A 24,594-nucleotide genomic window follows, 5' to 3' on the forward strand; every position below is an offset into this window, starting at 1 on the left:
TTGTCAATCAGGCCTACCACATCTTCTAGGTTTACCGTGATTTGATTCAATCCATCTGAATCATTACCCATGAAAACCTTCTCCATTACGGGTACCACCCCAACATCCTCTTCAGTAAACACCGAAGCAAGAAAGTCACACAGACACAGAGGTGCCACAGGGTCTGTGAAGTGGGGTATACCCAAGAGAGAGGATTCCTCTATAGAGGTGATACGGCAATGGTCTGCAGGCGGAGTACACACAGTAGAAGTAGAGATGGTTCCAGAGGAAGCCCCGGGGAACAGGGCAGGCAGCGGTACTAGGCGAAAGGCCCTCCGAGGAGCAGATAGCCAGAGATGAGGAAAGGGCCCCCGAGGAGCAGGTACCCAGGACGTCTCACGCCGAGGAAGCAAGAGCTGAAACGGGAAGTCCGTAGTGAGCGAAGCGGATTCAGCAATGAGGGAACTCGTTGCCAACTCGTAGGCAGACAGGACCAGCCGGCTTGAAAGTCCACAGAGAATGACGTCATGGGGGGGGGACGGACGCCCCCCGAGGTTTTCGCCATGATGTGCATAAGACTGGCCCGGAAGCGTGTGCCTAAGGAGCTCCAAGGGCAAGATGGCTGTCGGCAGCATCCATGCCGTCCAGGGAGGCCAGGGAACAGGGGCGGGCAGGCCGGCGATAGCTGGCGGAGGCCGCAAGTCTTCCTAATGGAGTCAGTGCAGTGAGGCAAGAGGTGAGCAACAGCGGTCGCAGCCATCTGCGACCGACGGGCGTAACAGTTCTCTGTTGCATTGGTTAAGTAAATATTTTTTTTAAAGAATTTAAGAAATGCTATGCTAACCATTGAGCCCAGCATCCTGTCTCTGACAATGGCCAATCTGGGTCACTAGGAGGTACATGGCAGGAAACAAAGAGTAGATCCACTCCTAGTTGCTCACTCCCAAAGATACACAGTGGCTTTCCCATATCCACCTGGCTGGTAATAGTTCATGGACATTTCCTCCAGGAACCTGTCCAAATCCTATTTAAAACATGTCTTGTCTACATCCTCTGGCAAAATGGCAAAAGAGTAACACTGCAGAGGATAGAGGGGAGGGACTGGAGCAGGAAGCACATACAATAGAGCAGAGCAGATAAAAGAGGTTCTCTGCTTCAGCATCCCCTCCCCCTCTTGACCTAACAGTGCTGCTGGCTGCTACAGAAACAGATGGAAATGGTTGGAACAGGGATCAGAGGATTTTTTTTTTGCTTATCTCTGCTTTACTACTCACCCCTTTTCTTCCCTTTCCCCATTTGAAATCAGCAACAGTAGAGGACAGAAGGGGTGAGGTTAGAGCTCATAGGACAACAAAGAAGAGCCAGTCAGCTCCCTGCTCCAACCCTCCCATCCTGTCCAGCTCCCTACCCCACCTGCTACCTGGAGTGAAGGGCTCTTCTATGGTCTGCTCTCTGGAGGGGAAGGCCTGGATTGTAGATAGCCCCAGGCCCAGCAGCTCCATGTGCTCCAGTGATTTGGTATTCAGCTAATACCAGAGGGGAGGGGGCAGATACCCAAAGCTCCAATCAGGCCAGAATAATTTATAGCAAGAGAAAGGGGGGTGAATGCTGAAAGGGAGCAAGGAGGGAAAGGGTGAATGCAGTTGAATAATACTTTGAGGAGTAATGCATGAAGTGAATGCTTGAAAGAGAGAGATTCTGAGAGCAGTGACATGAAATGGGGTGATTATTTCAAGAGCTGGGAAAGATGGGGGGGGGGGTGAATATTGTTTCCCTTCCCAACTCCCTGAAGTCAGCGATAAAAATGGACTGTCTGGCACCTTATTCTTTCCCAAGTTCCATGCTACCACGTGCTCTGCAACAGCTCTAAGAAGACCAGGGCTTGGATGGGGGAATTGGAGGGCCAAGATAGGGTGTTATATGAGAACCATGTGAGGAGAGTGGAGGTGGCATGAGAGAGTCAGGGATAGGGGTAGAAGAAGCTCAAAAGAAAGAGTAAAGGCAATAAAGGGGTGTAACAAAGCCAGGGGGAAGGTATGTGTACAGGAAAATCAGCGATAATGATTGGGGGGGAGGGCGAAAAAACAAAAATGGCATTAGGGTGGGACTGAGGTGATGAGGGTGTGTGGAGAGTCAGAGGGGGAGGATGGGTGACAATCATATGTAGTGAAGGTGGGAGAGTGAGAGAGAGCTAGAGGAGGTGAAAGGGAAGAAGGGGTGAAGGGAGAGGCAGGAAAATGGAAGCTAGAAGTGTGATGGGATAGAGGGGTGAGAGAGCTAAGAATGGTAATTGGATGGTGACGGATTCGAGAGAGACACATGGAGGCAATGCAAGAGAGGGTGAATGCTTCTGGGGAGAGTGACTTGAAAAGGGGTGAATTTTGGGGGAGAGGAGGTGAGTGTCAGATTCAGAAGAGGTAATGGTAGAGGGTGTATGCAAGACAGCAAGTCTGCAGTGGAGGGAAGGGGTCAGAGGAAGAGAGAGAGGAAGAGGGAGTGGGGGCAGAGGAAATACTTGTGGTAGTCAGAGGTGGGGGGGGAGGGAAAAGCACAAGTGGTGGGGAGGTGGTGTTTATGTTGGAGCCACTAAGTCCCTATCATTGTTCTTGAGGGGTCTGAAGAATGTTATGCTGGGGCTGATTGAGAGAAAGTGATAGGGGGGACAAGAGAGTGAAAGCCAGACATTAGGCAGAGCATAGAGGGAGAGTAAGAAGATGCTGGTCAGAGACAGGGTATGAGGATTGAAAGAGATATTGGTGGGAACAAGATGAGAGGATTGAGAGATTGGGGGACAGGATGGGATTGAAAGAGAGAGAAATGGGTGAGATAATTGAGAGAGAGGTGAGAGAACTGAGAGATACCATTCGGGACAGGGTGGGGAACAAGATGAGAGGATTAAAAAAGACTTGAAGGGGGGGGGGCAGGGTGGAGGGATTGCAATAGAGTTTGAGAGAGACTGCAATAGAGATTGAGAGAGACTGGTGAGGACACAGTTAGGGGATTGAGAAGAGATAGACTGGTGGAGAGAATGAGCGAAACTGCTGGGTACAGGATGGAACCTAAAGAGACCATCGGGACAGGGTAAGTGGATTGAGAGAGGGAGAGAAACTGTTGTTGGGGGGGGGGGTACACACACACACCGCCCCTTTATCCCATGCCCTTCATCTTTTGAAAATGTGAGGTTCCTTGGTACTGTGCATCCCAATTTCTTGGCTCTTAGTATGTGAAATGTTGGCCACCCCTGTTGTAAACAGCTGCTAAAAATCTGGGCAGTTACTGTATTGCAATTAGAGAACAGGCAATGCTACAAAATAAATGAACATATTCTGATTTATGGATTGGAAGAAAAATATTAGTGCACAGTAAGTCATGACACCAGTTACCTACCTGGGTTACACTGTTTAAGATTTCAATTATTTTCATAGAGGTGTCTGCTTCATTTTCAGATTCTGCATTTTCAAGAGGGATAGCATATTTTGTTAAACATTCTGTTTCACTTGGAACTATTATGACCATTGGCAGGGCTTCATCTGCAATATTCTTTGGTTTTCTTACTGATCCAGATCTAAGAGGTGGGAGCTTCTTTTTTACTGTGCCTTTTTGGGAGGAGGAGGTTTCTGACGAAATTCCAGCATTCTGAGTAGCACCAAGGTTCATCCTGAAGTCTGCCATTTGATTTTTCTTGCTCAACAGTGCCAACAGCTCACTTATTTTTCCTGTGTATAAAACAAAGTAATGTATAATAAATCTTTTAATATATTTTATTTATTTAAAAACATTTGTTACCTGCCTCTCCAATGTAGGGGGCAGGGGATACAATAAAGTAATCATAAAAGCATCAGACAACAAATAATACAATTACCTGCACAAATGAATCCAATAAACTGAAGCATAATCTAAAATACATGTGCCATAGACTGAGAAATACAGATACAAACTGGGCAAGAAGAGTACAGCATTATAGAATGGCTTTGTGGAAGAGGTAAATTTTTAGTGACCTCTTAAATAATTTTTGAATCCTGGGTCAGTCATAGAGAAACCGGGAATTCCACAGAATAGTATTGCAATTCTGCTCGCGGGAGGGCCCCACAAACAGCCTCACTTACCTTCTGACTCCACTTGTGCTACAGACGCTCCCTCAGTCTTGCCGCTGCGCTCTGCAGTGGGAGAAACTCTGCCATGCGGCTGGGAGTCGCCACCGCTGTTATCTTCTTCGCGGCCTGTGCGCGCCGCTGACTCTGCTGGGTCGCCTCGCTCCTGCGTGGCCTGGAAACACCACCTCTGCCTTTCTGTGCAGTCTCGATGCCACTTGTTCCATACAGTGGAGATGCCGCTGGCACCGCTGGACCGCCGCCGGCTTCTGCTCATGTTCCCCTAGACGCACACATTCCTCTGCTTAAAATTTAAAGGGACTGCGGCGGGAAAAGCCTCGAGGCCCCTCCTGATGACATCCTTCCTGCAGCCCTATAAAAGAGCTTTTCAGTCAGTTCTTTGTGGCCTTTGCAAAGGTCTGCTAGCGTTTTCAAGTGTTATGCTTGCCAGCCACGGGATTGCGCAGCCGGCTTCCCTCACCTGTCAGGGCCCCAGAGCAGATCCTTCCTCTTCTGCGGCGGCAAGAAAACGCCACCGCCACAACTCTTCACAGCAGCAAGGAACACCATCAGTGCCATGAACCCCACAGCAGCATAAGCGCACACGCACACCTCCCACTGGGCCTTAAAGGGACTTCGGCTGGAAAATTCCCACAGTTCCCTGCCTTCAACATCAAGCAGAGACTATTTCCACCTGGTCCCTGCTCTCCAGCATTGCCTCTGCAACAAGTTCTCCTGGAAGCTGCTGGCTACATTTTGGTTCTGCTCCTCATCCTGCCTGGTTCCTGTCCATTAGTGCCTTCAGCCCTTGTTCCCTGCTTCCTGGTCCTGCTCTCTCTTATGACCCAGTCCTGCTCCTTGCCCTCTGGACTGACTCTTGGCCTCGACCGCTGCACCGGTATCTGGATTCTGCTGTCTGCTTCTGTCTCGACCCTTGAACTGTTTTTACCAGATTCTGTGGGATTTATATATTTATTTATTTTATTTAGAAACTTTTTATATACCGGCATTAGTGGGGACATCATACCGGTTTACATTCGAACAAAAGGCTGGAAAGGACATGTCAACAGGGAAATGGAACTAGGAGGGGGGTTAACCAAGGTTAGCATGGAAAATAAGATTACAACTGAACAAGCATAGGTTAACAAGGAGATTAAACAAAACTAGTATAATTATCCAACGTAATTAGTTAGTTCCTTAATATAAGGAAAGTGTGGTAACCATGAGGTGGTGTATGGAAGATACGACGGAGGATGATCTATTCTGGATAAGAATATATATATATGGCTAATATTACTTTAACCCGCAATGAACCATTATTCACTCATAAAGGAGGATCTGGTGAAGTTGTTTGGTAGTAATAAATTGTAAAAACGCAGAAAAATGAAAAAAGGGTAGGATCAATAATCCATTTTGTTAAGAGACTGGAATGATGCACTGGTACCTCTGCCATCTGTTGGCATTGCCTCCCTGTCTTCGAAAACTTGAGTCAGTTCCTGTCTGCTTTCCGGCAGATGTTTGATGAACCTGTCCGCAAATCCACTGCGGTCTCTGAATTGCTCCGATTGCAACAAGGTACTCGGACTGTGGCCAAATGTGCAACGGAGTTCCGTACCTTGGCCGCAGAGCTGAATTGGAGAGATGATTGCCTCCACGGGATCTTTCTGGAAGGACTAGCCTCACGCCTTCAGAACGAGCTAGCAGCGAAGGAACTTCCGGAAGACCTCGATGGCCTGGTAGAATTGGCAAATCGAGTGGACAGTCGGATGAGGCTTCACCTTCCAGTAGTCAAGGCGGCTAGGAGGTCCTCACCTCCTTCCAAGAGTGCTTCTGAAGCCCCTGGGACACCCGCCAAGGAACCTATGGAGTTGGGTCGCGGAAGAGTCTCCCCACAGGAACGCCAGAGGCGGATAAGGGAAGGACTCTGTTTTTATTGCGGAGCAGCGGGCCATCAGATAGCGATATGCCCTACTCTGTCGGGAAACACTCGGGCCTGGGACCGAAAGGAGGTCTCATCCTGGGCTGTGCTTCTCCTGCACCTCCACTAACGCTACCAGTGGCGTTAACGTTTGCCGGTGGCGAGTTCCACACTTTGGCCTTGGTGGACTCCGGCGCCAGGGGTAACTTCAGTATGAAAAGTCTGGTGGAGCATTTGGAGTTACCACAAGCTCGCCTTCCAGCGCCCTTGGTCATCTCCTCCATTCAAGGGAAACCTCTCCCGGAACGCGTGACACACACCACGGTTCCTGTCCCACTGAGGGTTGGAATCCTTCATCAGGAGCGCATGCCATTGTATGTTTTGGAATACTCCATACACCCGATTGTCCTGGGCCTTCCCTGGCTGCAGGAACACAAACCTCAGTTCAACTGGAAGACTTTGCAGCTGTCTCGCTGGGGGCCGAAGTGTCACGGCAATTGCCTCCAATCCGTGGTTCCTGTCTCCTGTCCTGTGGCTTCCACCAGCCTTCCAGGTCTGCCGGCCCCTTATGGCGCATACGTGGATGTGTTCTCGAAACAGAAGGCCGAGATACTTCCACCCCATCGTTCCTTCGATTGCGCCATCAATCTCCTCCCTGGTACTGAGCCTCCTCGGGGCCGCTCATACGCCCTCTCGCCTGCTGAGACGCAGGCCATGAATGAGTATATCAGAGAGAACCTGGAGAAGGGCTTCATTCGGAAGTCGAAGTCACCCGCAGGGTCGGGGTTCTTCTTCGTCAGGAAGAAGGACGGGACGCTTCGCCCCTGCATTGACTACCGAGGCTTGAATGCTATAACTGTCAAGGACAGTTACCCCCTGCCTCTCATCTCGGAGCTCTTTAACCAGTTACAAGGGGCAAGGATCTTTTCTAAACTGGATCTCCAAGGGGCTTACAACCTCATTCGAATCAAGGAGTGTGATGAATGGAAGACAGCCTTCAACACCCGAGACGGCCACTATGAGTATTTGGTGATGCCGTTCGGGCTCTGTAATGCTCCCGCAGTATTCCAGAATACCATGAATGAGATCCTCCGTGATCTCTTGTACCAGTGCGTGGTCATGTACTTAGACGACATCTTGATTTTCTCCGGGGACCTGGCCACTCACCGCCGACACGTCATCCAAGTTTTACAACGCCTCAGAGAGCATAAATTATATGCAAAGCTCGAAAAATGTCAGTTTGAGCAGGAGTCGCTTCCCTTCCTGGGGTATATAGTCTCCAGTCAGGGATTCCGTATGGATCCGCAAAAGCTAAAAGCCATTCGGGAATGGCCACAGCCGTCCGGACTAAAAGCACTCCAAAGGTTTCTAGGCTTCGCAAATTATTATCGGTCCTTCATTCCCCACTATGCGTCCATTGCTGCCCCGATGACCACCCTGAACCGAAAAGGCGCGGAACCCAAAAATTGGCCTTCGGAAGCAAAGACCGCCTTCCGTCGCCTCAAGGAGGCGTTCATGCAACAACCGTGCCTCAGACACCCGGACCCGCAGCGGCCATTTTTTGTCGAGGTGGACGCATCCTCGGAGGGAGTAGGGGCCGTTCTGAGTCAGGCCTCCGAAGGCCATAAGCTACGCCCGTGTGCCTTCCTCTCCCACCAGTTCTCACCGGCTGAGCAGAATTATGCCATCAGCGATAAGGAGCTCCTGGCCATCAAGATGGCCTTAGAGGAGAGGCGCCCATGGCTGGAGGGGGCTCAACACCAGTTCACAGTCTTCACAGACCACAAGAATTTAGAATATCTGCATAGGGCACAGCGGCTCAACCCACGACAAGCCCATTGGGCCCTGTTCTTTACCCGCTTCAATTTTATCCTCAGGTACAGACCAGCCGGGAAGAATGTTAAGGCTGACACCCTGTCACGGGTCTATGAGTCCACGGAAGAATCCAAGGAGCCACAGTTCATAATTGAGCCATCCCGTATCCTGTTGTCAGCCACTACGACCATCCCGCCCGGGAAGACACTAGTCCCGCCGTGTTGGCGGAAACAAGCCTTGGCATGGGCTCAGAATTCACGCTGCTCCGGTCACCCTGGACAATCCCGGACCTTACAGACCCTGCGCCGGTACTACTGGTGTCCGAAGATTAATAAAGATGTCTGGGCGTATGTGAAGTCCTGCCAGACGTGTGCCCGCCACAAGAGGACCCCGGTTCAGTTCCGGGCCTACCTCAACCCTTACCGGCGCCCTCAGAACCCTGGACCCATGTGGCAACTGACTTCGTGGTGGACCTGCCACTATCCAGCGGCAACACAGTGATTTGGGTGGTCGTCGACCGTTTTAGTAAAATGGCGCACTTTGTACCATTGCCAGGATTGCCGTCCGTTCCACAGCTGGCCCAGCTGTTCATCCAGCATATCTTCCGGCTACACGGCCTGCCCAAAAGTATCCTGTCAGATCGAGGGCCTCAATTTACTGCCGAGTTCTGGAGGGCCCTCTGTCAGAAGTTTGATGTCACGTTAGATTATATGTCAGCTTATCACCCACAGACCAATGGTCTCGCGGAGCGAACCAACCAGACATTGAAGCAGTTCCTCTGCATCTACGTTAATGAGAAGCAAGATGACTGGGCTAGCTTGCTACCTTGGGCCGAATTCGCTCTTAACTCCCATCTCTCCGCGGCTACTGGATCTTCCCCGTTCCAAATAGTGTCTGGGAAACAGCCACGTCCACCTCTGCCCGTGTCCATCGCAGTGCCATCCCCGGTAGCCCAGCTCTCTGCCGAAGAACTACACCGCCTGTGGGTATCCCACAACGCGCCCTGATCAAGGCCAGTCAGGTGGCAAAGAGGTATGCTGACCAACGAAGAAGGCCTTACCCACCTCTCCGGCCAGGCCAAAAAGTTTGGTTAAGCACGCAATTCATCCGCCTGAAGCTACCATCAGCGCATCTAGCCCCGTGATTCATCGGGCCGTTTCCCATCATCCAGCAGGTGGGTGCAGTCTCATACCAGCTTAGTCTTCCCCCGTCCCTCAAGATACACAACACCTTTCACGTATCCCTCCTGAAGCCTCTAGTACTGTCATGGCCTTCCAGCACGCCTCCGACTCCTCAACCAGTTGCCTCCGAGGATGATCTCATCTACCAGGCCCGGGAGGTTTTAGATGTGAGGAAGCATCGAAAGAAGTGGGAGTATCTGCTAGCGTGGGAAGGCTTCAGCCCCGAGGAGAACTCCTGGGAGCCTTTGGCTAACATCCTGGACCGGAATCTGCTGGAGCAGTTCCACAAGGACCAGCCGGCTAAACCCAGGCCTCCGGGGAGGCGCCCTAAAGAGGGGGGTACTGTTGTGCTCCGCGGCCGTGCGAAGCCACAGCCGCGGACCCCCTACCTCACCCACGACGGCAACCCACTACGGGAATCCCGGGGAAGGACCCCGACGCTAGGCCCTCGCTCCGGCACGGGTCCCCCATGCTGATCGCCGCAGGAGGAGCCGCCCCTGCTCCATCCTCTCGGCGTCCTGCAGCGTTTCCCCCGCGAAGAAAATCCAAGATGGCCGCCGCCATCTTTAGGCACGAAGCCGTGCCCCCTTCCTAGATTTAAAGGGACCTGATCCCTTTAACCAGCTGCACCTGTGCCTAATCAGCCTGAGCAGGGGAAGTATAAAGGAAGGCTTCCTCTGCTCATTCCTCGATTTGGCAATGTCCTCCAACGCGGTCTAGTCTGCTTGCTTCGGTGAGTTCCTTGTGCTCGGACTCTGGTTCCTGTTTCGTCTTGGTGTTCCTGGTTCCTGACTTTGGATTGGCTTACGGCGATTCTCTGGTTCCTGACTTCAGATTGGCAAGCGGTGATTCTCTGGTACACGACTTCAGACTGGTGAGCGTCGACTCTCTAGCACTTGACCTAGGACTCCTTCAAGACTACCATCTCCAAGGGCTCACCTAAGTCTCAGCGGCCCGGGTCCCTACGGGCTCCTCCCGGGGGGACCGCGGGCTTCCAGGGCGAAGCTCCAGTCAGCCCTTGCACAGACAATATATATATGGCTAATATTACTTTAACCCGCAATGACACTTGTACAGATTTGTATGTTTTAGTGTGGCACATGTTTCAATAAATCACTGTTAAGACTGTTAAGACATGACTTACTTGATAAACAGGATGTCAGAAGCCTGGAGCACAATTTGCTGTTTTTTAAGCCACTAAATTGCATCCTCTTCTTGAGGAAAGGAGTAGGCATTGAGAAAGAGGAAATCAGAATAGGACTGAAGAGCAGTAAATAAAATCAAAATGGGAGAAGAAAATGGCAGGATGGCTTCCATCCTATCCCCCATTGACTGTAAAGAGGACCTACATGGAAGCTGGGTATTTTTCCAGTCACAATTGGAAGATTAGGAGGTTGCAACTAGACAAGAAAGAAGCCAAAGTGAGGATTGCTTCTCTATGCTCCATAACGGGAAGTAACTGTTTATCAGCACATCACAATATCCAAGGCAGACAAACAGGTTAAAAAAGTATTTAATGCACTGAAAGACATTTCCAGCTCTCCAAGAATATTCTGTATGAATGATATGTATCTAATACAACAGACCAAGACCACTCTGAAACTGTTGAGTTTTATGGCACAATGGAGTTTGTTTTAGATAAGAGAATGCCTTTAAAAAAATAAAATCAAGATTTCTTCTTTTCAAGAGGAATAAAACAGCACTGCAAGCAACCATCAATTCAGCAGACACAGAAACGGGAAACAAGTAGCTCAAAACAGTTCAGTTCTAGCTAACACAATAGAGTCCAGCACAGCAATATGAAATATGTTTCAAATACTCTCCCACTCATATTAATGTTTCTTGCTACAATAATCTTCTTTAATGAATCCAAATCTTTGTATACAGAATTGATTCTTATTTTTCTGAAGTGGCTTTGTCACGGCATCAGCAATCATTTCTTCTGTTTAGACACAGCTCAGTAGAAATTTTCCTCATTTCACGGAGAAATTACTACTTACCTGATAATCTCCTTTCCGCTAATGAGAGCAGGCCAATCTCCACCAGCAGAAGACTGAGTAGGAAGCCAACAACACAGATATATTGTCCTACTTTGACATCAGCCTGCCAGTATCCTCTGGAAAAGCCGAACTATGGACAAACTGTTAATCATTTTCAAGTTTAATCAATCAACCACTAATGCTTCAAACCAATGGGGAACAATGAGCTCAGCCAAAAGAATAAACGTATTCACTAAACTGAGGGGCTAGATAAGCCACTTGACAGTTTTCAAACAAATAGCAGGAACAATATTCTGCAATGTCCATACTGAAAGATGAACCAAAGCTAAAAATGCAGCAGCCGAGAGCAGGTTGGGGATTGACCTGCCCTCATTAGAGGAAGGAAAAATATCAGATAAGTAGTAATTTTTCCTTCTTCTGCATTCAGACAAGCCAGTCCCCACCAGTGGGATGTACCAAAGCTACTCCCAAACAGGGTAGGAGGCTGCCCACAGTCCAGTCAATACTGCCCGCGCGGATGTGGCATCTTCCCAAGTCCAACATCCAAGCTGTAATGCTTGGAAAAGGTGTGCAATGAAGACCACATCGCTGCTCGGCAAATTTCAACAGGCGACAATACTCGAAGTTCCACCCATGATACCACCTGAGCCCTCATGGAATGCGGTCTAAACTGCTTCAGCAAAGGAATCTCTATAGTCACATAGGCAATTGTAATGACTTCCTTAGCACAACAGGCTATAGTTGTCCATGTCGCTGGAGCACCCTTTTTGCTGCCACCATGGAGCACAAACAGGCAATCAGACTTCCAAACAGATTTAGTAACATCCAAGTACCGCCGCAAATGTTGCTTGACGTCCAAGGTACACAAAAGACAATACTTTCATCTCTATCCCTGTCCAAAGTAGCCAGGGAAATGGACTTATTCAAATGAGATTTCAAAACCACTTTTGGCAAAAATGAGGGCACAGTATGAAGCTGTACCGCTCCCAGAGTCATACGCAGAAAAGGCTCATGGCAAGAAAGGGCCTGCAGTTCGGAAACCCAACATAAAGAACAGATTGCCATCAAGAAAACTGTCTTCACGGCAAGCAGCCAAAAGGAAAGACCAGGCAGTTGACATAAGGTCGGACCTGCCAAAAATTACAGGACCAGATTAAGATCCCTCAAAGGCACTGGAAGCCACAAAGGCAGAAGAAGATAGTTAACTCCTTCCAGAACCGGGTCACATCAGGATGGGAAGACAAAGGCCCACCAATGACTCGCCCCCTATAACAAGCGAGGGCTACCACTTGAACCTTCAAGGTCTTAAAGGCTAATGCAATCCATCCTGTAAGAATTCCAAAATTAAGGGAATATCCGCCTTAAGAGGCTGAGTACTTCGCTCAATACACAAGGCCTTGAAAACTCTCGAAACTCTAACATAGGCCAGAGCCATAGAAAATTTCCTGGCCTGAAGCAAAGTGGAAATCACAGCAGGCGAATAACAATGTTTCAACAATTTAGCCCTCTCAATGGCCAAATCATAAGACAAAATCTAGATAGTCATGTAGAATGGGTTCCTGCAGCAACAGATCTTTCAGAGGTGGTAGCATGAGGGGACTTCCCACCAGCAGTCTCTGCAGATCGTCATACCACAGCCTCCATGGCCAATCCAGACCCTCCAAAAGGACGGTGTCGGCTTGACTGGAAATCTTCTGAATGATCCTGCCTATCAGAGGGCAGGGTGGGAAGGCATTCAACAGGCTTCCCCTCAGCCACATCTGAACAAGAGCATCGATGCCCAGCAATTTTGAGTCCTGTCTAGGATTCAAAAAATGCGCAACATTCGCATTGGAGGTTGCCAGCAAGTCTAGATACGGGCGGCCCCAGCGCTCCACAATGAGCTGAAAGGCTTCATCCGCAAGCTCCCACTTTCCTAAATCCAAATTCCTCCTGCTGAGAAAGTCAGCTCTGACATTCCCCTTTTCCAGCAATGTGAGAGGTGGATATGCCTTGCAGATATTGTTCCGCCCTTACCATGAGGGCATCGATCTCCTCCAATACCTGTTGACTCTTGGTTCCAACCCTGATGATTGATGTAGGCCACGGTCATCACATTGTCCATCCGAGGCTCTAGATGCTTGGCGAACTGCAAGCAAGCTAGATGAGGTTTGAACAGCGAAATAGAATGGCAATATTTTGTTTAATTTCTTTGGCTTCTGTCACCTTGCACAATTCACTCTGATTGGCTGCAGTCTTTCTGAGCTAGTGCTTTCCCATTGGTCGGCTTTTTCATGCCATAACTTTAGTCCCTTTAAATCTTTGTGCCTGCCTACACTGTCCGCTCTCCTTACTATTTAAATGTGGCTTTGTATTCAAGGTATGTTTTTCGGCAAAATGTTTTAAGGTATGCCCTGTTTTCTCTATAGTCCTTTAAGTTTTAAGTTATTGTGTGTTGCTTTTTGTGTTTATATTTCAGTTGTTGGAAACATACATTATAACACTCCCTCCCGACGCAGCCCTCTGGCGAAACATGGAGTCCATGTCAGGGGACCTGGTTGAAAACTATTTACGTCTATGACGGATGAGCAATGGAGTTGCCATAGTAAGTGAACTTCAAAATTAAAATTTGAAATATATTTCATTACAAATTTATCTATGTTTGGACTGTATTTATTTTTTACATCTCCTTTGATGTGTGGATGATTATTTGGAGTGCAATTTTCCCTCTCCATTTTCTGTGTTTTGAGTATTTAAAAACAGTCCATTATAAAGCCCCAACAAAAAGCTCTTGTTTCACCAACAAACAGTGGCTTCTTCAAGGGGAGCCAACAAAAAAATTATAAAAATACTTATCTGGCAGAATATCTTGAAAGGGGCAACAGAGTAAGGACAATTCTTATATCAAATTAAAAAAGCTTCTAAAGAATCGTTTTAGAAGTTGTTCTTCAGATAGCAACAGTCATCTGAGAAAATAATAAGTTTAACCAACAAAAAGCATTTAGACCAATGAAAACATTTTAAAAGCTTTACAAAACTGTAATTTAATACCACTAAAATCTAGCCCAAAAACCACATGAAAGTTTTTGTGTTAAAATGTACTTTCAGAAGAGCTTGCCATACTACTGCCAAAGCTTAAGAGCAAGATGGCTGACCATTGAACAACACGCGTTAAACGCTCCTCCTGTTCTGGAAGATTTTCTCTCTTTATTCTATTCCCGTGATGCCGCACATGAAACGAAAGGCTAAACTCAAAGGAGTAGAGCCTTTAAAAATACCTGAAATAATTCAGTTGAAACTTGAGGAGTGTTTTTTGGCGAGCCTCGCCCAAACACCCGGCATGAAAGCCGCTATGGAGGAGGATTTGGAGCGAAGTCCACATCCTTTGGCTGACGAGATCTTGTTGACCCCGGGGGCATCGGCAGTACCAACACCTCCGGAAGCGTCACCGAGCATGGACGCTCCAGAAACGAAGGAATTCCAGGAGAGATCGAGAGCTGGGCACCCTGAGGAAGTGGGTGCTGGGAGCAGTAAATTCCTATGCGGACTGGAGGAAGATCTGCAAAAACTTGCTGCGACAATGCCATTGCCTAAATCTGCAATAAAAATTGTTACATCGACCCTGGAAGATCTTGGTGGAATGACTTTCGGCTCCCCTGAAAAAGTGAGTCCAACTCCCGATGGAGGGAAATCAAACATTCTTGGCGGTGTAGGTAAAACTGCTAAACCTGTTATAAATACCTTGGATACATTGCATTCAGCGATAGTAAGATTAGAAAATGCTGTTACCATGTTAACGGGGGTTGTAATGGAGACAAACAATGCCCTAAAGAAAAATACTGAAATGGTGGAACAACATGAATAAAAAATTACAGATGTGGAAATAAGACTGAAAAAAACTGAACATATACAAACCAATTTAATTCAATCTGAGTTATTGAATAGTAAAAAGTTGGAGTACCTAGAAAATAATATGCGAATACTGAACCTGAGGGTCCTAAAATTTCCCTATAATACCATAGATGGCACCGGCCGAATTGTTTAAAAGCTATGTTAAATCAGATTCTTAAAATGCCAGATTCTTGCATGCCAATTATAAGTAAAGCTTATTATTTACCATTGGGAAATAAAGGGAACCAAATTCAGCAAGAGAGGTTCCAACAGACAGAAATAAAAGGAGGAACATCTATAAAAGATAATGGCTTGAATTTGACTGAATTTTTACAAAATTCGCAAGAATTGGAAATAACGAATAGAGGATCACTTCTGGTATCATTTACATTTCAGTCGGACAGAGATAATATACTAAAATGTTTCTTCAGATCCCATTCATCACTTTTCTACGGGCAGAAGATATGGGTGTTTCCAGATCTCACTAGAGCTACACAAATTAGGAGGAAGAAATTCCTTGTATTACGACCTGAAGTCTTGGCTGAAGGAGGACAATTTATTCTACGTTATCCATGTAGATGTCTAGTGAGTTATAGAAATGCCAAATACATATTTCAAGGATCCGATCAGCTAAGAATGTTTATAGACTCCTATAAAGAACAAGTCAGGCAAATCCAGAGACGAGTGTTAAATGTTCAGTGATTCATATATATTACCACCTGTAAAAGCACTCTGTTTTCTTCCTTGCTTCTCCCCTATTATCTATGTAACATTTTGGGTTCCTTGTGAAAATTTTTTTTTTTTTTTATAATGGATTGTATGTTATGGGAGCGCTGAGGAAGCGGTCCCACTCGAGGGGATTGTGTGCCTTTGAGCCTCGGCACAGTCCTAAACGAAACCAAGAAGCACTGAGGGTAGGTGAGGCACGTCCCAGCATGGGTGGAAGCTGACAGTCCAACCCTCTGCCGGACCTGCCTGCTTCTGGAACATGATATTGGTAATGAACAGTCCTCCGACTGTTCCCGGCCCTTTCAGACCTGCCTCTGGAATGGCAAGAAGCAGCAGGCCGGACTCCGGATGAGGGCAGACGAAGGCTCAGGACAAGGCACTGGAAACGAAGACACAGGTTGAAACTTGAGGAGTGAAGACAAGGACTCAAACGAGGCAAGGTTCAACGTATTCAAGGAATTCAGGCAAGGATTCAGAAGCAAGCGAAGTACTGGGTTGAGCCCTACCAATCAGCGTGCCCTACACAGCCCACCGTAAACGGGCGGACCCAATGGGCTGGTCACGGACCACGCTAGAGTGCAAAGCAGGCTCCAGACGAGGTGTGGAATAGCTGAAGCTGGAACATGGCGAAGATACTGTAGAAGCCTGTACCAAGGAGCGCCCTATACAGCCCATTCTAGGCTGGTCGCGGACCACACGGGGATGGCACAGGTTCAGACAGAGTCTTAGGCATGGACGGATAAAGCTCAAGTATCCGAGGGCGAGACAGAGTTCAAAACACAGGACCAAGACGGAATTTGGCTTCAGGCAAGGATACAGGACCAAGACAGGACTTGGCTTCAGGCAGGAGGGTCCCTCCAGAGGCTTGAACTGCAGACATGAAGAAGGATGGCGACGAGGAACACAGGGTAGCGGGCATCAGGAACAGAACTGGAACATGAACATCTGGAACAGGTAACACAGGACATGGAGCTCCAACGAAGAACATGGACCTGACGGAGCGCTAGAAGGCAAGACTTCCAGGAGCAGGAAACTCCGATGCAAGGCAAGGCAGAACTGAAAGTGAAGCCCTTTTATAGGCCAGAAAGCAGGCAAATCCCTGGGAGGAGTTCCGATGGGCCCTATAAGTATAGAGAGAAGCTGCGGGACGACCCCTTAGAGAGAAGGGAGGGGCCCAAACCAGAAAGTCCAAGCTGAGACTGGAGCAGGCCACAGGCAGGCCCCGATGACCTCGAAGGCCTCCCAGGCCGTGGAGCAAAATCCAGAAAGCCAGTTCAGGCGAGGCCCCGGCTTTGGAGCGGCCTCCAGAGAAAGGTGAGAGGCCTCCCGTGGCTCCAGCTATGGGAGGAAGCGTAACAGTGTATGTCCTAAATTTGTATGGTTTAAAAGAAACCCATATTTCATTTGCAAGAGGTTTTCTTGTAATATTGTTAAACTGCAATAAAAATAAAATTAAAAAAAAAAAAAAAAAAAGAACATAAGAAATTGCCATGCTGGGTCAGCCCAAGGGTCTATCAAGCCCAGCATCCTGTTTCCAACAGAAGCCAAACCAGGCCACAAGAACCTGGCAATAACCCAAATACCAAGAAGATCCTTTGTTACTGATGCAATTATTAGCAGTGGCTATTCCCTTACAGGCCAATACAGTACAGTGCGCTCCGGCGGAACGCACTGTTAACCCACATTTGGACGCACGTTTTCGACACGCTAGCTTTACCCCTTATTCAGTAAGGGGTAATAGCACGTCGAAAACGCGCGTCCAACCCCCCCGAAACTAATAGCGCCCGCAACATGCAAATACATGTTGATGGCCCTATTAGTTATTCCCGCACAATTCAGTAAGTAAAATGTGCAGCCAAGACGCACATTTTACTTTCAGAAATTAACGCCTACCCAAAGATAGGCGTTAATTTCTGCCGGCACCGGGAAAGTGCACAGAAAAGCAGTAAAAACTGTTTTTCTGTACACCCTCCAACTTAATATCATGGCGATATTAAGTCAGAGGTCCCAAAAGTTAAAAATAATTAAAAAAAAAAAAAATTTAAAATCGGCCCACGGCTCGTGGGTTGAAAACCGGATGCTCAATTTTGCCAGTGTCCGGTTTCCAAACCCGTGGCTGTCAGCGGGTTTGAGAACCGACACCGGCAAAATTGAGCATCGGCTGTCAAACTCGCTGACAGCCGCCGCTCCTGTCAAAAAAGAGGTGCTAGGGATGCGCTAGTGTCCCTAGCACCTCTTTTTACCGTGGGCCCTAATTTGAATATTTGTTTTTACTGAATTGCGCGCACAGGAAGAGTGGCCTGTGCGCGCGCTGGGAGAGCAGGCGCTCGCCCGCTCTCCCGCGAATTTTACTGTATCGGCCTGTAAGTAAACTTGATTAATAGCAGTTAATGGCCTTCAGTGAGGCAAAAGCATCATGCATTAGAGACGTGTGTCATGTGCAGGCTAGTTTTTATTGGTATTTAGTTACATTTTTGCAAAGCTTTTAAAATGTTTTCATTCATTTAAATGCTTTTAGTTGATGTATTATTTCTCAAGTGACTGCAGTGGTATAGTGAGGGGGGTTGATTGGGGGGGTCTAAACCCTCGGGCACCGAGTTGTAAGGAGTGCCTGGGAGCCTCTTTTTGTATTTTTTTTCAGCCGCAGGCAGGTTGAAGGCGAGAAGAGGTGTTATTTGAAATGTTTGTTGTTTCTGTGACTTTAAGCATTTCTGCAAGGATGGGGGTGTGGGTATGGTAAAGGAGGGCACAGGGTAGGCAACACAAATGTATTGGTCCCCGGGCACCAGAGACCCTTACTACTGAATAAATGTTGTTATAAGTTCTAAAACCATTCTTTAGAAGCTGTTAAACACAACATCCTTCTGAAAACTTTAATGCAAAATTACTATTTATTTGCTGATTTCTAACAGATTGAAAATAATAAAATAGTGAAAATGGCATATGCAAAAGTCTGGATACCCTTCCAGCTGATTCATTATTACTTTTTTTTTTTTTTAAGTTGTTAATAAAGGCCTGAAAGATTTTTAACCTGTTAGGTCTTCAGGTGAACACGGGTTCCACAGTTTAACAAATAGTCTGACCCTTCTAACCTCTCAGATTGTGATTATTGTTCTTGTGTCTACTTTCAACAACCATGAGCTAGCTTCTCTAAACAGCTATTGGTGCATTTGAAAATTAAGATAATTCACTCTTACAAAGCACAGCATGAAAAATATGTAATCCATTTTGCATGCTGAAGATTATTTCCAAAGGGTACAAAACAGCAATCCCTTGCAAAATGTCCAGATTTCTTGCAGTGATACAATTTTATTTTCTGTCTGTCATTTTCTCTGCAGTTTCTCCAGACTCTGCAAGCACTATCTAGTACTATTCTTCTAGTATAAGTGCATGACAGACTTTTTCTGAATTCAGATCAGACATACTGAAGACAAAACTTTTGATCATTCTATCATATGCTCAAGGGATTCCTTGAATTACTAGTGATGCAACTTCTGCCACCTCAGTTGGATCTCCTAGGGTTCTCAGTTGTGGAGGAGCATATAGCTTCAATTTTTTTCAATTTAGAATTCATCAAAGTTGTCTGCTAAGCAATGTGTAAAGTCTGAGGGGGGCTAGGGTATGAATGAGTGTGGAGAATTTGTCAAGCCACTGTATTATTCAAGGAGTTCCACTGGTTCAGAAGTATAAGGTATTTTGGGTGGATTAAGAAGCTTGCCTATGTTCTCATTAGTGACAAGGGTAATATTTCTGTTGGAAGATTTGGGCTCTGGAAGGAGATAGTTTTTCTGGAATGGGGGGTACAGCCTACACTGGGTAATGGTCTGTCCAGGAGGCAGGATCTATCCTTGAGTTAGGCTGTAAGTTAACAATGGGGAAGTAGAATATTAAGTCTAGGGGGGATGACCACCCTGGTGTGTAGGAACTTTCATTAGTTGAGTGAAGCACAAATCCTCTATAAGCTAATGGCACTACCTTTGGGAAGGGCCTCTGCATGGTAGTTGACATCTCCTTATAAGGAGATTGTGGGCAGAGACAGCAGTCACATAGGATTTCAGAGAGTTTAAGGGCAATAGATTAGGTCAAGTTTGAGTCCCTTGTCCCCTTAGAATTTTAGCACAAGGCAGTTTGATTTGACAATTTGTTTGCCTATAATCAGATCAAGAGCCGGAAAGTATGGAACACGATAGCTACTTCCCCACTGTGGACCATGGGCCCAGACATGTAATGTAAGAACATAAGAAATTGCCATGCTGGGTCAGACCAAGGGTCCATCAAGCCCAGCATCCTGTTTCCAACAGAGGCCAAAACCAGGCCACAAGAACCTGGCAATTACCCAAACACTAAGAAGATCCCATGCTACTGATGCAATTAATAGCAGTGGCTATTCCCTAAGTAAAATTGATTAATAGCCATTAATGGACTTCTCCTCCAAGAACTTATCCAAACCTTTTTTGAACCCAGTTACACTAACTGCACTAACCACATCCTCTGGCAACAAATTCCAGAGCTTTATTGTGCGTTGAGTACTTGTCAACCTGACGGGTAGTTGGTTAAGAGTGATAACGTCACTTTTTCTTATCCAGTTTCCATGAGGCTTAGGATATGGGATTTAAAGTATTCAATTAGATCCGGGATGAGGTAAGCTTTGTTGGAAGATTATACATTGAGTAGGGCAAGATGAAGGTGGGGCGGAGACGCGACTTGCTAGTGGGTAGTAGAGATAGTGGGCTGCATACCTGGTGCGGTATGGTTTTAGTGAGTGAGGTTTCCTCCTGTTTTCAGATCACCTCCATAGATAGGTTAATTTTATTAAAGCACACTGTGGAGACATGTTGAGACAAAGGGGTGCTAGGGAATTTAAAAGGGGAGAACTGAGGGGAGTTTGGTTCTGAATGAAACTGGTAGCAGCCTGAAATTGTAATCAGTATCTTGTGGATTTCCTTGGGGCATGAGGTTTAGGAGTGAGTGGGGTTGGGTGGGGGTTGGGAGATATGTGTGCTGGTGGGATGTTGGAGATGCTGGATCATTCTATTGGGTCTTTAAGCAAATTTTGTGCATTTGATGAATCACATTCAGAACACTTAAATGGGATTTAGAGTGCCCTTGGAGTTACTGAAAGGCTGATGTGGTCTGGTGGGGCGGGGCCAGGGATCAAGCTGTAAGGCAGCTCTAGCTAGAAGGTGTGGAAACTGGAAAATGGAGTCCCCTGTTATTGGATTGAGGAAGGAGCTGCCCATGCTCCTCTCCTTGGAAGAGATCCAAAAAAGTCCTTATATTACAGCTAAATGGAAGACTATTTAAGAAAGGAAGACACTGGAATGGGTGAGAGGGTAAGAGTAAGGGAGGGAGAATGGGAGAAATTAAAGACCAGACAGCAGAAAATGTGAAAGCAAGCCCAGGATTTACTCCCTGGAACTATACTGTTCCTATTTACAGAGCTGCATACATTGCTCACACTGCACTCCAGCTGCTCAATAGGCTGTTGAGCCCTAACTGTTTATGTACAAAAACAGTCTTGTAAGGAAGTGTACAGGAAACTCCCTCAAACCACTTTAAGGAATTGGCTACAGCCATCTATCCCAATCCTTCTTACAGATCAGCCTCATAAGGGATTCTGGGTGAAGGAAGGCTCCCCTCACCATAGAGAGTTAGAAAGGCACCAGCAAACAGTCAGGAAGTCAGAGAACTACCAGATGACTTATGATTAATGCATTTGGAACTGCAAGGAAGGACTGCTGAGGTAAGTTGCCTTTGGAAGCTGTTTATTTTTTCTGTTTTTGTAAATAAAATTGTATATAAGGAAACAGCCAGAGTCTGCCTCTTTTATCCCTCTGGCTTTGTTTCCCAAGCCAAGACTGCCCAAGATACCACAAACCTCTGTCCCAAGCAAAAGAAATCCCCAACATACAGCTCCCACACTGACTGGGAGCATTACAAATATTGCTAACCTCCGCCCCATTACATATCTACTTCTCTAGCAAAAATACTTGAATCTGTTGTCTTTCATCAGCTTTCCGATTATCTATCCTTCACCCAAACCAATATGGATTTTGCAAAGGCCATAGCACAGAAACCTTATTACTTTCCTCTTTTGACACTCTAATTAGAGGATTTGATGCCAACACTGACTACATCCTGGTGTTACCAGACATCTCAGCAGCCTTTGATACTTTAGATCATCAAGTTCTCCTCCATCAATTGCAATGCATTGGTCTGAAAGATACCGTTTTAAATTGGTTTCAATCATATTTACCTAACCATCCACATCAGATTAATGTTGGTTCACACACCTCTAAATGGTACTTTCCCTCATCTGGTGTTCCCCAAGGTTCTTCACTTTCAGCAATTCTATTTAATATCTATATTATATCATTTTGCCACCTCCTTAATAGTCTTAATATCCTTTCAAAATCTACACTGATGATATTCTTTTTTTTGTACCTTACTCCACATCTTGGGCCTCCACGCTTTCTACTGTATGTCTGTATATTAAAACCATTAACTCATGGCTAACCCATAATCGTCTTACATTAAATGCTTCATCTCTCAACCATACCACCCTCTGCAAAGCAATTCCTTTTTATTTAATCTTAATAAAAACATTACAAAAAAGAACAACATTTTTTAAATGACTTTTTAAATTATGTTTTTGATCTTTTTAGTCTTTTTATTTTGATTCATACATTTTTTATTGATTTTATGGAGATACTTGTTATGCCTTGTTTTGATTTTAATTGTGTTTTGTCCTATTGTGTTACCATTATGTATGTACATTTGTTCATCGCCTAGGCCCAACGTGTTAGGTGATTCATAAATTTTAATAAATGTAAAATGTAAATCTATTTGAACAAAACTTGTACCATTTCTCTACTTTATTTATAAATAAGCATTCAGTATTCCTGCTTTTCTTAAAGGTAGGCTCAAGGCATATTATGTAAAGTAACAAGGCATTGAGTACTGAAGTAATGGATACGTACAGATAATATTATAACAAATAGATAATATATGCAAGAAATTGGTACATTGGAGGGGAATAATGAAGGGGCGCATTGGGTATAAACCTCATATATACAGTGTGACAGATATTAAGAATCATTTGGACAGAGGGAGCCTGGAAAGAGGCGATCCTTGTGGGATTCAAAGTCAGGAAGATTTCAGTGGACTAAGATGAGTCTTTGCTGTGGAATCTAGAGGGAAGGCTTGGTTATACAGTCAAGCTTCAACTTTTTCCAGGTGAGATTGCAAGTTTCCAGTCCCAGCATTAGAAGTAACTCATTCCATATTTCATAACCCCTATGAGTTCTCTTATTATCAGTGCATTTCACTGTGAAATATTGAAGTCTCTCCTTCTTCTCTTAATCTTCTTAAGGGTTTTTAAGTATTGCATTTTCACAAGACCAGCAGAGAGGCATGACAGATAAAGGAAGGTTGGTGAACAAAGACATTAAAGAGGCCTAAAGCAAAGGATCAGCAAGGAGCCTAAGCACAGAATAAATGGAAGATTAAAAAAAAAAGAAAAAAGAAATGACACCACAGAAAGGGGAGGGAGAAGAACAGAGGCTTATAAACAAAAATGGCTGCTGCAAAATAAAGAGAAGAGAGGGTTTCTCAACAGGTCTGGATTTAGAAATAGGCAACTGCCTCTAGCACCAAATTTTTGTAAGCACTTGAGCCTTACTGTGTCATGCCTTCATGCGGGCCAGCTGTTGCAGCACTGCTATCTCTAGTGGTGCTGGCTCTACAGTAATGCAACTGAAAATGTAAAAAATTCAGCATGAGGGCCTCCTGTTGCCCTTGTATGCTGACAGACCCCTTGGCACTTGTACCCTCCTCAAGTACAAGCGTCCTGTTATCTTAGAAACCCTGCATTGGTGAGGTCCTGCAAAGCCTTTAAGCATACCTGGCAGCAGGTGACCCCACACTGAATTTTTTTGTTTCCAGTTGCTAGTGCTGCCGTGAAACTGGCTTGAGGTGAGAAGGCAGGACACTGTAGAAGAAAATTTGGGCAGGGTGGGGAAAATCATCCTCTCTCCTTAACCAACCCCCCCCTTGTGGCACACACCACTTCAATCCAGTTTTTTCCTCAAACCTGTTCTGGATTATACCCTAGCCAATCTGGTTTTCAGGATATCCACAATGAATATACATGGAATAGATTTTTATGCAGGATATCGTCAGTGATTTGCATGGAGCTCTATCTCATGAAAGTCACTGAAGAAATCCTGAAAACCAGACTAGCTAGGAGATAGTATAAAGCCAGTTTAAGAACCCCTGGAATGCAGAATCAACCAAATGAGCCGAACTCTGCCAAGAGTATGAATGCCAGATTAACAGACGATATAAAATCCTTTAGATGTGCCACCTACGGGGAAATACGTTATATAATACAGGCTAATTTGTGCAAACCTAACCCTACTCTATAGAATTTGGGCAGGACGAGCAAGTACACCAGACTACTTTAAATCTTCTAGCAATAAAGGCTGTCAGCGAGGCTGTGAAATGATCTAGTCTTTTTGTTAACGTGCTAAATGAGCCCAGTTATTACAACACGTGTCAGTAAGTTAACCCACCTACGCTAACGGCGCCCCATGGAAAGGCGTCAGTGCGCGAACGCAGTTCGTGCTTACTCCTTCTCCCCGCCTTTTTTTCTTTTGCTTCTCTCTCTTTCCTGGTGTCCGGGCTACGACAGAAAAGATGCCGCCTCCGAAACCTCGGGAACTATCAGGCGAGAATGCGCGCGGCGTTTTGTATGGCGAGGAACACGTTAATGACGTAACAATGGATCGGTCCAGGATGCTGCGAGCTTCCCTGTGTGTCACTTGAGCTTTTGTTTGCCAAGGGTCTACTGTTCCTTTCCTATTGTACCGAGTTAGAGCCGCAGGTGGTGAAGGGTAAGATATGTCTCCCCAAAAGCGGAGGGAACACTCGGAGGTGCCGAGGATTAAGAAAAGTTCCCCACAGTTGTAGTACAGGGCTGCTGAGTTACAATCTTCAGTGACATCAGAAAG

At 46.2% G+C, this 24,594-nt stretch overlaps 1 protein-coding gene across 1 annotated transcript in view; it reads right to left on the bottom strand.

The window, feature by feature from the left end:
- The window catches only part of CCDC7 (coiled-coil domain containing 7), an 820,938-nt gene extending 796,633 nt beyond the window's left edge, over window positions 1-24,305 (bottom strand). The window contains exons 1-2 of the mRNA XM_029587039.1: window positions 24,157-24,305; window positions 3,367-3,695 (exon numbers count right to left, since the gene is read on the bottom strand). Coding sequence (XP_029442899.1) covers window positions 3,367-3,651 — 285 coding nt within the window. The 5' untranslated portion in view covers window positions 3,652-3,695; window positions 24,157-24,305. The remainder of the gene's footprint in view (window positions 1-3,366; window positions 3,696-24,156) is intronic.
- Between the last annotated feature and the right edge of the window lie 289 nt (window positions 24,306-24,594).

The sequence above is a fragment of the Rhinatrema bivittatum genome, chromosome 2 (assembly GCF_901001135.1).
Source record: "Rhinatrema bivittatum chromosome 2, aRhiBiv1.1, whole genome shotgun sequence".
In the NCBI taxonomy this organism is placed as follows: Eukaryota; Metazoa; Chordata; class Amphibia; order Gymnophiona; family Rhinatrematidae; genus Rhinatrema; species Rhinatrema bivittatum.